This window comes from Anomalospiza imberbis, chromosome 2 (genome assembly GCF_031753505.1).
Source record: "Anomalospiza imberbis isolate Cuckoo-Finch-1a 21T00152 chromosome 2, ASM3175350v1, whole genome shotgun sequence".
NCBI classification, from domain to species: domain Eukaryota; kingdom Metazoa; phylum Chordata; class Aves; order Passeriformes; family Viduidae; genus Anomalospiza; species Anomalospiza imberbis.
In genome coordinates this window covers 87,661,649-87,677,232 of record NC_089682.1, presented here as the reverse complement: position 1 = coordinate 87,677,232, position 15,584 = coordinate 87,661,649, and the positions used below count along the sequence as shown (strand labels likewise).

The 15,584-nt window shown below is 42.9% G+C and overlaps 2 protein-coding genes across 8 annotated transcripts in view; one reads left to right on the top strand and one right to left on the bottom strand.

The window, feature by feature from the left end:
• The window catches only part of MTRF1 (mitochondrial translation release factor 1), a 21,817-nt gene extending 6,233 nt beyond the window's left edge, over positions 1 to 15,584 (bottom strand). The window contains exons 1-8 of one of the 5 annotated variants that reach the window (XM_068182259.1): positions 15,447 to 15,584; positions 7,910 to 8,368; positions 5,308 to 5,399; positions 4,395 to 4,476; positions 4,078 to 4,185; positions 3,817 to 3,989; positions 2,549 to 2,666; positions 1,286 to 1,422 (exon numbers count right to left, since the gene is read on the bottom strand). In XM_068182259.1, the coding sequence (XP_068038360.1) occupies positions 1,286 to 1,422; positions 2,549 to 2,666; positions 3,817 to 3,989; positions 4,078 to 4,185; positions 4,395 to 4,476; positions 5,308 to 5,399; positions 7,910 to 8,345 (1,146 nt within the window). In that variant the 5' untranslated portion in view covers positions 8,346 to 8,368; positions 15,447 to 15,584. Of the gene's footprint in view, positions 1 to 1,285; positions 1,423 to 2,548; positions 2,667 to 3,816; positions 3,990 to 4,077; positions 4,186 to 4,394; positions 4,477 to 5,307; positions 5,400 to 7,909; positions 8,369 to 11,090; positions 11,341 to 14,714; positions 15,042 to 15,388 lie in introns of those variants that run through there. The other 4 variants (XM_068182260.1, XM_068182257.1, XM_068182256.1 and 1 more) reach the window with 4 other exon arrangements.
• The window catches only part of NAA16 (N-alpha-acetyltransferase 16, NatA auxiliary subunit), a 63,244-nt gene continuing 62,927 nt past the window's right edge, over positions 15,268 to 15,584 (top strand). For all 3 annotated transcript variants that reach the window (XR_010996559.1, XM_068182250.1, XM_068182248.1), the window contains exon 1: positions 15,268 to 15,464. Coding sequence is in view for 2 of the 3 variants with exons in the window: in XM_068182250.1 (XP_068038351.1) it covers positions 15,411 to 15,464 (54 nt within the window). In the remaining variant the exon portion in view is untranslated. The remainder of the gene's footprint in view (positions 15,465 to 15,584) is intronic.

Below are 15,584 nucleotides of genomic sequence, written 5' to 3'. Positions count from 1 at the left end.
TAAGAGTAAGAAGTTAAGTTACCCTCTAGTGGTGAAGTGTGAGAGTGCAAACAGCAATTTTAACTTTAAGCAGAAACCCAAATGTAGCACTGTTGGGATTAAACACTTCACTAAATACTGTGGTCTCCACTAAAATGGAGACTTAAATGCTAAAAAATGCTCAGAGAAGTAAAAAGGTGTCTGTTTCAGTGGCCTTTGGTGAAAATTTCATCTGCACTCAACATGTGTATTTTAGAACATGGAATTTCTTGAATAAATTCTGAAACACTAGGAAAGTTAATTCACTTTTGCCTGATTTTCCACACTAGTCATATAAATGTATATAAATAAATATAAATATAAATATAAATATAAATATAAATATAAATATAAATATAAATATTAATCCTTTATGCATCTTTGAAGGCTCTCAAACTGAAATTGATATCAAAAGATAAATGGCTCACTGTTTTCAGTCTGGGACACTCACTGCTTACACTGTTGGAGTTAATAATCTGCAGGGACAATACACTTAAATGCAACCTGAAATAAGTGACTAAATAGCTGGGCTGGAAAATCTGGAGTACTGAGAAATTCTCTCATTCTGAAGCATTTTTATTCAAATAGACCACTGCTGAAGTTTGAACCACAAATGGGAATATACTCAAAGAATGGGAAAACAATGACAGGACATTTCGAGAGGAAAGCACACTTTGCAGCCCAACTTGACCTAACTCTTCCAGAAGCTGTTTCTTCCTCAAAAGGTTACCTAAACTGTATCAAATAAACTGCTACTTAATTGCATAGTGGCAGTTGTCATTTACTTGTTTCTCTCAAAACCTCTGTATGGCCTTAAAATACTCTCCTTTAGAAACTTCTGAGAACTGCAGAGCTACTGGAAAACTACTCCACTCTGTAGTTTTCTTTGAATGTAACTTTCTACTGATGCTTCATCTGTGTAACTCTGGCCTTAACGGGGGCATTCAGTACACATGTTGAATTTTCCCTTTTGAAAAATTTCAGCCAGTCTGTTGACCCTTCTTTCCAGCCACAGTTGATGTCTCTTTTCATTGCCTGAGACGTCTACAATAACATTACACTGGGGTAAGTAAAGGCAGACTTACCATTTTGAAGTACAAGATTTTCCTCCCTTGTAAGCACCCCTAGTTTAGTGACACACTCTCACTTGCTCTGTCACCACCACCCAGAGAGATCAGAAACAAACCTACAACACAACACAACACAACACAACACAACACAACACAACACAACACCCTCTCCAGATCTGAGGCACCGCTTGCCTCACCTGCAGCTTCCTGGCGCTCTGCTCTTGACTGAGCTGCTTTTCAAGGACCTGCTGGTACAGCTTAGCTCTCAGCATCCGCAGAGCTATCTCCTTGTTCAGCTGCTGTGACCGCTCCTGCTGGCACTCAACTGCCAGTCCTTCACAGAGGCATCCAAGAGCCCATTAGAACAAAGAACAAACAAGCTGAATTAATTCTAACACATTAGTCAAATGAAACCTACTGGAGTGCTGGTTTGTAGGGCCTTTCAGCTGTAGGATAAAAAGTCATTTTAACACAAAGGCCAGAACCATTAGTGCATTTTAACTTGTCACAGCTGCACCAGGGGGGCTTTGTTCTGTGCTACAGAAAAGTAGAAAAGTCAGGGATATTTTAAAATTTCATGAAGCAAACAAGTTTCTGATATTGCCTCTAGTAACTGGGTTCACTCCAATTACTGTCATATGTTAAAAACGTAATTTGAGTCCACAGTCCACAAGAGGATGTTTAAAAGAGTGTAACACAAGTTTTTAAAATCTTAGCCCAGTTAAGGTCTTGGAGACTGGAAAATTCATTATTCTAGGAGAAAGGGGTGCCTAATCAACACTGGAGAGTCTTGAACTAAATTATGAAAAACGAGATAAGACCTTTAGGTCTTGAAAAGAAATGCGTAACTTCTCATTTGATTTCTGAATGAAAAAGGCATATAGGGAATAGCTGTTTTCAGGTCAATTTCCCATGTCTAAAGTGATTCTGTATCTTACAGAGAGAAGCTCAATAAAACAAATCCCAAAAAAGACAGAATGGTCCAGTGTACACAGTACCTTCCCATCAATATACATTTTCCTTTCTATCCAACATATGATAGCATTATCTAGTATTGAATGAAGATCTTCAAGCCTTCTTTTTAATCAGTCATGTAACTATACAGATTCAAGCTAGGCTAAGCATGCCCTTGCTACTGCTGAAGGTACAGAGCACACAGTGCAAATTATTTACATTTTCTACCCCATCCCTGTCACCCTCCATTTGTTCTTTCATCCTTGAAAGACAGTGTATTCATGAAACACTCCCTCTGAAGACAGAACTGGCATAATCATTGTGCCCCTGGTACACAGCCCCTTTCTCACACTGCCTGGCTACAAGAGGGACAGAACCAGAAGGGGCTACTTCTCCTTTCTTGGTATAAGGCCCAGCCCTGAAAGAGACAACCTGCAGGATCACAAGCTTCCTTTTCAAGATACAGATTCAGTGTAATTAGAAGTGCAAAGTACAGCCAGATTTACCTGTAGGAAGGTGCACAATCCTCACAGCACTATCAGTTTTGTTAACGTGTTGCCCTCCTGCTCCTTTGGCTCTGAATGTATCTATACGCAAATCTTTGGGATCCACTTTAACATCAACCTAGAATCAAAGAAAATTACTGCTTCCTGCTCATTCTAAAAATATTTGGACATCAGTGACACTCAGCATTAATAAGAAATCACTTCTCAAAAAATTGCTCCTTTACAACTGTTCCTAAGTAACAGTTATAAGCAGTATAATTTTAAAAATCCAGTGTCAAATATCTCTGAAAAGCAAATGATGTCTTAAAGATTTCACTTAGTTTTTCAAACTCTTACTCCAGGTCCTTCACAAAACAAGGTATGTGTGTGTTCATCAAACAAAACACAATCACTGCTTTGCAAAACCACTAGCTTTGGCAGAGAGGCTAAGAAATAAGCAAATATTTAAAAACCACTTCTAAATAGCAGTGCAAGGATCTTGTTTATGAGTCAAGCCTGAATGATTATTGCAACAGTACTTAGAATCATCTGAGGAGAAAATAGGTATATCCAGATCCATTCAAGTAAGGATTGCCACACTGGAAATAGGAGTCCATGATGAGCTGGACCATAGTTTGAGCTCAGTGGATGGGAAAAGAACATTCAGATCTCATCAATGTTGCAAGGAAAGTATTACGAAGAAGTAGGAGAAGGTGCAGGAAAAGCCTACAGAATCTGGTTTTGTTTATTTTTTGTGTAAATTGGTGGTCTAAGTGAGAACTGTCGGTATCAGTGACATCTCAGACAGACTAGCCAACACACTCATTCACATTCAAAGGAGACTGTCCTTGATTTACATTAAACAAAAAAAAATCAAAAGCATGTACAGAATCACATTACTATGCAACACTGAGTATTTTCTTGGATATATTCTGTGTCTTAGTACCTGATGTAATTTAAAATTGGCCTACTCATAGCAGTGAGCCTCGTCAGTGTTGGGCCTGGAACACTTAATTAAATGATCACTCACTCACATGCCATTTCAGGCAACTGCAAATCTCTGCAAAGTTGCTTCTGATGATCCATTTATCCTTGTAAGGTACAGAGCCAAGGACTATCACCTCCCAGAGTCAGAGCACTTGTGGTTCATTTGCTGGGACTTGCACAAAGCACTTGGTTATCAGTGAAATCCCCAAAACAGTAACATGGTTTTAAATAACACCTACTCCAAAGCCAAAATGGGTGAGCAGGGGTTCAGCACCACCTTACCAAACCAATGAACAGCTTACCTCCTCTGGCTGAGGGAGGACAATGACTGACATTGTCCCAGTGTGAATACGCTGCATTCTTGATGACAAGCCTGTCTCAGGGATTCGCTGGACTCGGTGAGTCCCTCCTTCATATTTCAGATGCCTGTAGACATTCTCTCCTGAAATATGAGCAGCAGCATGATGCAAGCCTCCTGGAGAGACAAATAGCGTGTGACAAATACAGCAGAGAAACACTGCTTTCAATTCCATTGTCTTGGAACCTCTGAAGAACTGCTGTACCTATCTCAGCTGGCGTATAGTTCACGATGTCAAAGGTCCAATGTTTGTAGTCGGCATAGCTCTGGTACATGTCAAACATTTCTTTAGTGAACTGTTGGCAGATGTCCCCTAAAAATTAAAAAGCATTAACACATAAACAGCAGTTTTTAGATTTATCTGCAACTCTAACTCCAGTCATTAGGCAGGTTAATACTTATCTTTAGAAAGTATTACTTTATGCCAGTAAAGTATAAAAAAGCATTAAGAATAACCCATAAGAGGTTTAATGGAGTTGGATGGAGGTTGGAAGTAATCTTCACTGTAGGGGCTTTGCTGACCTCCAGTTGTTCTGCCAGCTGTCACTTCTAATATGACAGGACTTCTATCATATTTTTCCTTTGGCACTAGAAGCTGGAAAAGCTGAAAAAAAAACCAAAGAATGCCATTATCTCCGTCATGACCCTGGATCTTCTGTTAATCAAATTTACAGCCAGACTTCAGAATTGCCACAGCCTGAGCACACACAACCACTGACTTCCTTTGGCAAGCTAGTTAAATAGGACTAAAAACTGTCCAATGACCATTGCAACTCAGCGCAGTCAGTATGGAAATGCAAGATGCTAGTGCATCCACATGAAAGCTAGCTGAAAATCTGGTCCTGCCAAGTCAGGTGCACACCACAGGTCAACCACACCACTCCCAGCTACCTATGAAGACAAAGTTATTAGATAACCTAGCCAGTTTTTACATTAATCTTATTTTTCAGAAAGTCACATTTCATATTATTTCAGTCCAAGTATAGAAATGAGCCCAAACACTGTGGTCTCCACTGAATTGTTTCAACTTCTTTGCTTTTATTTTCCCCACTCATGGGATGCTGTCAACTGAAGAGAAAATGAAGGACTGAAAGTTCCAATCAGAAATCCTTCAAGAGTGCATGCTCCACTGCCACAAACAGTTACTAGGATGTTATGTCAAACCTTAGTAGCACAGACTCACCACTTTTTTAATCCCCTTCAGCATTTGCAGACAGACAAGCAAGCAAGAGAAATCACTCAACCATGTACTAAGACACAATTGTCACTAAGAAGCTTATTAGTAATTAATGTTGCCACTTCTTTTCAGGGAGAATACAGAAGCTGGACTTCTGTTTCATTAAACTCAAGTGTCAGAATCTATTGGTAAGATCACAGAGGAAGGGTTTTCTGACATCTTTATTTACAAAGCTGTAAAATTTTACCTCAGGCTCACCTTTCTGCAAAACATGTTCATTTTTTTATCCAGGCTTTCCTTCTCTTCTAAGGCAAGCTCTAGAAGTTGTTTCTCATCTCTGCTGTCTAGTTCTAAATTCAAACAGGAGCAGATGTTAGCCAATCTCACCTAGAGCAAATTATAACACAGCTGTCCAAAGACATGCACTGCAGCACAGAAAAGCTAGTAATGTTTTGCCAGCATGAGATACTCAAATAAGAGCAGCCCAAGCTAGGATGCACTTTGCTAACTCAATGATCATATTTCCACGTGTGCTAGAAGGAGCAGCAGATATTTTACCTGTGATTAGACTGCTCCTTCCCCCATTTTAGAGCTTACTAACAAACTACAACACATTCTCAAGTAAAGCTCACAGAAGCTCCAAGCCTCTTCTGCTATGGAGGCTCCAGCTTACATGAACAAAAAATGCTGATCACTTAGCAATAGATTATACACTAAGTAAAAACTTGGAAGACAGTTGGAGTCAAATGGAAAACCTGTCACTGCTGAAACAGGGAACCCCCTCTCCTTTTCATCTTTCTTTCCACTTTTCTACTCACCAGAAAGTGAACAATTCAACTCACTGAAATGAAAAAGCAAGTCTGGTTGAGTAAGTGCACATTTTCACCATGCCAAGTTGAACTAGATTTAAATTACAACGGGACAATTACCAACACAAATGAGGAGGGAATGGCTGAAGCCAGCTTTGAGCAGCTGGGAATAAGAATGAGGGAACAAAGCAACAAAGAGGTGAAAATCTTCTGCCTTGTAGCCAGCATGGAAACCATAGGTTTGTCTCAGATGCAGCATAAAACTGGACTCTCAATCGCTTCTAGCTGGTCCAAAAAGTATGTTTATTGATCAGTTAGATAAACAGTATCAAATTAATTACTGTCAACAGCACTGAGAGATGATCTGGTGGTGACCAATGAGCTTAAGGTTCAAAGGATTGGTATCCCATTGCTACCTCCCTTCCAAACAGAATTCACTTAACCTATCTCGCGACTCTCAGCACCAGAGGGAAACTGGGAAATATCTTTCTGCTTCACTGAGTGTTGCAAATATAAAATCCTACATCAATTATCAGGAATTCAGGTACTAGAGAGAAGAGGGTCAGTTAGAGAGCTAAGTGGAAAACAGTGAACAGCCAAATGAAGGGGACATCTTGGCCACATAATAAATGGTACAGACAGAATAATTTGGCTCTATTTAATTCATTTATTGGTTGTAATTTTTTACCATTCTTTTTTCTTCTTTCAGCTAGAATTCATGCCATCCCTCCACATCATAATTTATGGAATTAGGAAAATTCTTCATTATATTACTTTGATCCAAAAACAGCCTTTCTAAGTTGAAATATTAATTTTCCAGAGTTTTCTTAATACTTTTTAATTATTTCAAGAGCATTTATTTTTCAGCATTAAATTTTTGTATCTTGTCACCTTCACTTGTACTCCTCTTTTCTCCACTGAAAGAATTAGAGAGGGTTGAGGATTAAAATAGTTTAAATAACCTTTTTTTGCCAAAAGCACAAACATCTATGCATTTCTAAAACTAAAATATACAAATGCTTTCTACCAGTCTAAATAAGTTACATTTACATCTTTATTTCAGTATGTCTCTTACTGTTTTGTCCACACCCCTTGTCTCTCTCTCTCTGAAAAGCACCATCAACTTTTGTCCTCCTCCATTTACACTGCTGGGCACTGATTTCTCCTGTCCTTTAATTTTCTCCTCCTTCACTGCTTTAATGCAAACCCCCTTCTCTTCAGGTCAGTGTTTCCCTCTCTTGGCTTAATACTTACCATGGTAGCAGAATGGATGCCATTTTTTGCCTTCCTACTGTGTGCACCTCCTCACACTTGTAACAATGCTGGGGCTTTTCGCCAAATGTTGCACCATTACTTATTTTGTAAATTCTTTTATTTATTCCCTCTGTACTTTCTTATTCCTAAATGGTACAAAAACCAGTTATGAGTTTTAATTCTTTTTTACCACAGCTTCTACTGTACCAGACTACTGAAAAACAGCAGCTTCTTAAACAACCATCATTTTTTATTCCTTAAAGGACTCCCCAAATATTTTCAAAAAAATATTAGCTTTTGCCATTTAAATTGGAAGCTGACAACTCAGAGCCTAATGAAAGTTCATGTCATTTGCTCAATAAATATCACTGAACTGGTCAGGTGGAATGCCATTTTAAATAACACGGCTGAGGTCTGCATCTATCAAAGGTTTTAGCCTCACTAATTTTTTTTTTCCTTTCAAACTGCTCTCAGTTCAACCAAAAAATAACCTCAAAATGAACACTTCCCAACTATTTCCGTTAGATGGATATCTCTGAGGTTCCAAACAATCCCTACTCTCCCAAAATTACCATATTAAGACCTCAAATTCAAGTGAGTTGAGATGAAAAACAGAAGGATGTGGCTGGATGCAGAAAGCCCTTGCAGCACACAAGCCCCCGGGAGAAGGGACGACCAGGGAGTGTTCCAGGGCTGGCTGAACTTACTAACAAGCTTTCCTCAAAGGCTGGACAGTGAAATTTATCACAAGCACAGCTGCTGTTCTGAAGCAAGCAAGTAGATGTGTTTTCCTTTACCTGTGCACATCGCTTCTAACTCCTGAACTTCTCTTTCAGCCTCTTTGATTTCTTGAAACGCAGCTGCAATGGGGGACAGATCGGCACATCTTCTCCTCAGGGTTCTTTGCTCAACGTCATTTAATGAGTGTGCACTTAACTGATGACTAACCTGCTGGTATTCCTTGCTGAGAGACTCCAGATACTTCTGCACAGCCTCATGCTTCCACAAAGCTTGAGAATCCTGATGGTTTTTCCTGTGCCAACTGTTAAAAGACAGGGTGAATCTAGCTGTGTCCAATAAAGGCTTTGGCCTCCAGAATCCATGGCTGTGCAGTCCCACCAGGCAGCCTATCTTCTTTGCAACAGGAAGGAGAAGACAGCTGTCAAGTTGGCTGTGACAGCAGCAATTGGCAAGCAAGCTCTTGAAAAGACAGACCTTTTGGAAAGGTTTCATTTTGTTTCTTATTTTTCCACCACCTGAAATTAAAAGTTCACAGTACATTGGCCAGTGTTGTTATCTAGAAAAAGAAAACATTATATTAAAAAAAAAAACACAACAAATGAACACAAGGATGGTATCAAGCCCATAACCTGGTTTGATTACACCAACACAAATGCAACTGTCATGGACAAAACTATTCCTGTTTTAGTCCCAGTTTAAACCAGAAGCTCTTATCACTACCACTGTACTGACTGAGGGTTGGAAAAAGTCTTTTCTCTCCCCTCCTCAAACAGTTTATTTATACTACTGAAAAGCTCCTGTGGATGAGGCTTTACAGACAAATGCTTCATTTTGCCATATGTGTCATCGCAAAGATCCAACCATTTAATGCCTTATTGATGAAAGAAAAATGTTGCTGAGAAGACAAATCAATACTAGAGGTAAAGAATTCTATACAGAGAATGTAAGAAATGTCCAGAATTATGTGACAAATTATATCCACTACCGTAAAAGAAGGACATTAGTAGATGACCACACAACAGATCGGTCAACAGGACTACAATGCACTTAAAAAAAAAATCACTCACTCATATATGAAGAAGACAGGAGAACTGCTTTACGCGCTTTATATCCCCTGTATACTCCTTACTGTGATATATTTACATTTAACCAACATAATATTTTTCATCCAAAAAGTGAGTAAGAAGCAGGTACTCTGAAATACAACTCCTGTATTTTTCTGAGGAGTTTCGCCTACAGTTTTATTACCCAGGCTCCCCTTAGCATTACTGCTGCTCTATGAAAGATCATTTCCTCTTCATTTTATATCATCAACATTGCAAACTACATTATGAATTACTACCGTGCTCTAAAATTTTATATTGGAGCGCAAGGCTCTACCAGAAGAGTACACTGAGATCACACTTATTCTAGGGCTCCTCACACAGAAAAGGTTTAACATACAAAGAAGCATTCCTAGTAACCCTGCCAATCCCACTGATTTTTACAAAAAAGTGGATTCTGAGGAAATAAGAGCATGAACCTTTTTGCAACAAGATCACCTGGGAACACGTTTCAGTTTCCTGACACAATTGCTTTTTACTCTTCAGTGACAAGACCTTCTGTGCATCTTCATGCATTTTACTAACAAATTACTGTGACACTCTAACTGTTCATCTCACCCATTATTCTCACCTATTTACTTTCATCCATTTGTCCACAATGAAGAAAGAGCAATATGCAGAAGAACCAGAAGTACTGCATCTTGTCTGAGTGCTTGTTTTACTACCTACAGAAGGAGGCAAGGACCTTTATTCTACTTCTGTACCCTCCCCAGATTCCCCAGCCAGCAGGTGCTATTGAATCCACAGCAGCAGCTTCAAGACTGCTTCAATATACAGAAAGCAAATTATAGTCCTCCTGGATTGCTATAGTGACTAAAACCAGCTGCAGCAGAGGGATCCTGTTCCCTTCACCAGGAACACAGCAATAGGCACAAATCAGGCTCATCATCTATGATCCTGGATTTAGGCATGAGTGGACTCAATTTCAAAAGACTTAATTCTGCTGATGAATATGGACTTGCTCCAGATCGGCATGGCCCATTGTTGTTTGGCTAAGTGCTAACCATCATTAACTTAATTTCAAAAGATTAATGTTATATTTTATTTTAATCAATTCATTAAACACATTAATTATAACCATCTAGCTAACTTTTACTGGTGTAGTTAAGAAGCAATGTACTCAAATAATAACAAATTTGCTGTGTTGCTTTGCCTGAGCTCTCAGAAATAAAATTCTTGGGTTTAAAACAAACAGAAAAACAACAACAACAACAACAAAAAACACAAACAAAAAAACGTAATGAAATGACACAGACCTTCAAGGAAGTGAGAAGTTTCAAAATATTTTTGCTATGTTAAATAAGAAAAGTATCTCCTTCTCAGAGTGGGGCTGTCACACCTTATTTGCATAATAATAAACAGACATATAAGTTTTACAGAGCTATAAGCATTAGATGACCTAATAAATGATCTCCAAACTGGATTTTAATAACTTTTAAATGTGATTAGAACTACCTCGTGCACACCACAAATCAAAAACCAGTAAGCGAAAGTGGCAACTGTAATTGTCCAATTAAAATAATAAAATTAAAAATAATTTCAAGACAGGAAAGAGTTCTCGATGTTGCGAACTCTTTCAGAGGTTACAAAATGCATTTCTAACAACCAAAGGTGCGACCGGCGCCATGCAGCAGCACTCGGGTACATACGAATTCGCAGGTGCACGGCAGGAGGAGGCATTGCAATGCTCGCCGACTGGATCAGGAACAGCTCGAGCCCCCGGAGCACCTCCCATACACCTCTGCCTCCCACCACGGGCAAAGCCCCCGACAGCAGGAGCCCGGCAGCCCGGCCCCGCTGCGGGGCTCACGGGGCAGGGATAGGCAGGAGCGGGCAGAAGAGGCAGGAGCACCGGCGGGGCGGGGGCGGCGCTGCCCGGCACCCGGCGGGGCCCCGGCACCCGGCGCTGCCCGGCACCCGGCGCTGCCCGGCACCCGGCGGGGCCCCGGCACCCGGCGGGGTCCCGGTACCCGGCGGGGCTCCGGCACCCGGCGGGGCCCCGGTACCCGGCGGGGCCCCGGCACCCGGCGCTGCCCGGCACCCGGCGGGGCCCCGGTACCCGGCGGGGCTCCGGCACCCGGCGCTGCCCGGCACCCGGCGGGGCCCCGGTACCCGGCGGGGCCCCGGCACTCACCGTGCGCACGCCCGGACGCCGCGCGGATCCCGGCGCGGCCCGCGGGCCCACGGCACACGGGAAGTGCAGCGGGCGCACTCCCATCCCAGCATGCCTGCGGGACAACGCGCTTCCCGTGCCCCCGCCGGCACCGGCACCGGCATCGGCACCGCGCGGCAGCGCCTGAGCCACGCCGGCGGCAAAGACAGCGTCCGCCTTTCGAATCCGCGTAGTAAAAGATTAATTTCAGAGACATCCGAATAAAATAACAGAAAGCTCCACTTTGTGTCAGAGCTCACTATTCAATTCTATTTAAAATGAATTATTACTATTGTACTAAAGGCAAACAAAATATTAATAAAAATTACCATTCTGCTTATGACTCTGCTAGTTAGCTGCAGCTTCCTCAAAAAGTATGTTTTAAAACATACTATGTATGTGGATATTTTAAAAACTATTATTAAACATTCTACCATTACCTCCCTAATTAAAATTTTAAAAATACTTCAGTAATGGTTTTTTTAGACCTGTAACACTAAAATACCTTTCTTCCCAGCTACTGTCATTCTACAAAATTAAAAAAAAAAAAAAAAAGGAAAGGAAAAAGGTAAAACTTTTGTATTTGGCATGTAAAACACCACTGGGATTTGGTGTGGTAAATATTCCAAAAGACTGAATATGGAACCAATCAATGGGTAGGATTTGGATCAAAGCTCAGCATCTGAATGACAACTAACCGCTTGTTCAGGCCTGACGACAGGTTCTGGCTCTGCTCTACCTGTGGGTACTGGAGGCAAGGCAGACAGATGGAAAACCACTTCCAGAGAACAGGACCCACCCCGGAGCTGGTCCACAGGAAGGGCCACAGGAAAAAGCTCCGTGAAATCTTCCCCAGGCCTGAGCCCACACTGAGGTGCCATTAGAGATGCCATCAGCCACACACCATTCCCGTTGTACCTCACCCTGCTTCCACTATGACTTCTGGGGCTCATTGAAATAATAAAATTGTACTTGCATTGGTACTCTGAATATGCAATTTGATACTTAAAAGTATTGGGAAGGTCTTCTCTGGAAGGACAACTAAGAACCTAATAACCTGAAACTGCTAGTAGACCTCATGCTCCAAAATTGGTTTTAAAAGAAGAAGGTAGGCCAAGGAAAATCAAACCAGCTTCTACTCCAGCCAGTAATAGTTCTTGCATTAAATCCTCTGATTAAACATGATCATATTCAGTCTTTATTATGCCTTGTGGGTGAATGTTTTAACTTAAGTGTGGAAATAGAGACTGTAACAAAGTCCTTCTCCCTCCCTACCAGGCAGCAAAGCACGCAGGGCAACACAGCCAAGACAAGGGCTGGACTCTGTGCAGCTAGCAGGGCTGCCAGGGACCATCCACCGCAGGACCTGTCCATGCATCTCATACTCAAAACATGTAAGATACACTCTTTCCCTGAGTCTACCCTGTGCTTTTAGACTGCAGTATGGGAACTGAGTATGAATGTGAAATCTGCTTCTAACCCTCTCACAGTTTATTTAGATGCTTTAAAACCTGTATGGCTGAAGCAGCAGCTGCTGATGGAGCTGGTGAGCATAAGGGGTTATGGGGCATGGGCTATTTGGGGCAGGGTGCCACCACCTTCCTCAGCAGTCCACAGTGACATTGGGTGCAGAAGGCAAGAGTGACAGCAGGAAGACAGCTGGGCTCTGGGGCTTCGGGATAGATATGGTGGTCCTGTACTTTAAAACCTGGCACTATTAACCTGCCAATTTAGAAACTGGAGGTAAAGGGATGGTTCATCAGACAGAACAGGCTCCAGGTCTTGCAACATGCTTGGCTTGAAGGCAGGTCCATGCCCACACAGGGGCCCTTCTTCACCCAGGGGGCCCTAACTGGGTTTAGTGGTGTGTGAACGTCTCCCCGCAACTTCCACAGGAGCAAAGTGACACACACCGCAAAAATAACAAACTTGTTACAATGTATGTATGTATGTATGTAACACTTCAATATTGTTCCCCCCTTTCAGCCCAAACAGCTCAGGCTTCTGAAATCTTTCTTTTTGAAGGAAAAAATGGTGACAGAATCACACGCATCTTGACTACAGTCCTGTTTAATAACAAAGCCTGTAGAGAGAGCTTTGTTTTGCCCAGCACAGTGGGATTAAATGACAAGAAGTTTTCTTGACTACGCTCCCAAACCTCACTTTCAGTTGGAGCTCTGCCTTCCCACAAAGCTCATTTCTTTGTTTATTCTCTCCCAGCTAGCCTACAAATGTTTCTTTTATTGCCTCCCTGCTTTCCTTTTCTTGCTGCTTTTAACAGACTTTTAATATGGACACATCTAGATGCAAACTGAACCCCTGCCTTTTATTTGCAATTTGCCTACTTTCAGACAGCATTCTTTCCATTGTTTGGACTATCGGGGAAACAGAGACCTTTAGCTATCAAAAACAGCCTTATTGCTTTAGATCAAAGGTCCACCTAGCACAGTATTTGTCTGACCATTCTCCATGATGCATCGGTTTTTCATTCAACCCAACCAGAGGCATAATAATGTCTTTTGCCAAGACAGAAACTAGGGTTCATAGAGTCGAGGCTTCAGCTAGTTGTTAGAAGTGCTGAAGATATTCCATGGTACAAACAGGCTCTGAAAATGATGCTGCAGGGCAAAGCCAAGGCTGCCATCCCTCACAGTAATACTCCTGCTTTGTAACAATCGGATACCCAATGCAGCACTACTGCAGCATATAGCAGAAAGAACAGTGAATTGGGTACTGCGTGTGTAAAACACACATACTGTGATCAGTGACCCTGCTGACTGACATCATTAAAAGCATGCCAGAACAAAAAAGTGAGAAATAAACACAATAGAGATATTCCTTATGACAGACCATACATCTAGACAGATTAACAAAACATTACAGAAACCAAGAACCATTCACTAAAAGCATCCATAAGCTGATGGCTGAGCTATAAAGAACTATAAGGCATATACTTTATGTTCTCATCTTTGCTATTTTCATCTCAGGAAGCTTCCTAAACATACCCCCTTTTTTTCAAGTTATTAGGCTGACATGCAGGTTACTCTCTTCCAAGAAATTGTCTACTCTCTTGTTCCCTCTGTTAGCCAGAAAGGAAAGCAGCTATCATGTCATCAGCTTCAGCAAAGCTCGTGTCAAGTCAAGGACACGCTGCTGGGGATCTTTAGTCTCACAGCCATCTGCTTACCGAGTACCAAACAACATATATTAGGTACACAGACTTTGTAGTTGGCTCTTGTGAGTTACTGTTTCACACACACTTGCTTTACCTGGCGATATCTATCATGTTCATCATCTGCGACTGTAGGAGGGTAACCATATCATTACAGAACTAAGATACTTCGAAATAAATGCCAGAATATAATTAATATTTTTAAAGGTTAATTATGTAAACAGACATCTGAATTGCAGTCAATTTTATTTTCTAGTTTATTTTCCCTATAGGACGTCTTTTTTAATTGGTTGTAACCCTGACAGTTTAACCAATTTTCCTTCTAAGTAATGCCCTAGGCCATGTAGTTTTAGCGTTTCTGGTTTTTGGTGGTTTTGGTTAGGTTTTGTTTTTAAGAATGATTTTTGGTAAAAACAAGAAAAAAAATAAAAGACCTTAGACCTCCTTCGGTGAAGGAGCCAAGCGATGAAAAAACGCCGCGGTTCTATGGACGCACCATGGTGTCGGGAAGTTTTACATAACCAAGTGCTGAAAATGCCTTAATGCGACGGGGGCCGTCCCTGCTTGCTCGAAGCTTGGCTGCCAAGTTTGCTGTTGTTTCCTTAAATACCAGCCAGGGCACTGCAAGCCCGCAGAGCCTCTCCGAGCCCCGCCGCCGACAGAGGCCGCGCTCCTTCCCAAGGCCGCCTCCCTCGCAGGCTTGCCGGCAGCCTGGCTCTCCGAAGCGGCCGTTTGAGCGCCGGGAGCGGAGCACTTCAGCTGCCACTCCGGGAATCGCACAGGGAATCACGGAGGGAATCCTCACTCCCTGCCCCGGGGCCGGGCGGGCGGAAGGGGCGTCTGTGAGGGGGAGCGGCGCTGCGCCTGCGCCAAGGGGCCCCCGGCGGCCATTTTGCAGCGTCAGGCGGGCGGCGAGGCGCCCCGGCAGCTGCGCAGAGGGGCCCGGGGGAGCCGGCGGGGAGGGCGGGCGGCGCAGGGCTATGAGTTAAAGTGCCGCCGCCGCCGCCCCGCCGAGTTCGGGCTTTTCCTCCCCGGCGTTCCCCCCTCCTCCCGTCCCTCGTACCGACAGCCGCCCCTCCCGGGCCGCCCCCACCCCCGCCAGCCGTGCCTGTCCCAGGGCCGCCCGCGCCATGCCGTCCGTGCCGCTGCCGCCCAAGGAGAGCAACCTCTTCAAGCGGATCCTGGTGAGCCACCGGCCCCGCTCCTCTCTCCTCCTCCCGCCGCCGCTTCTCCCTCTTCTTCCCTCTGGCTCGCCGGCCTCGCTCTGTGCCCTCCGGGTCACTTCAGCCGCCGCCGGAGTTGGC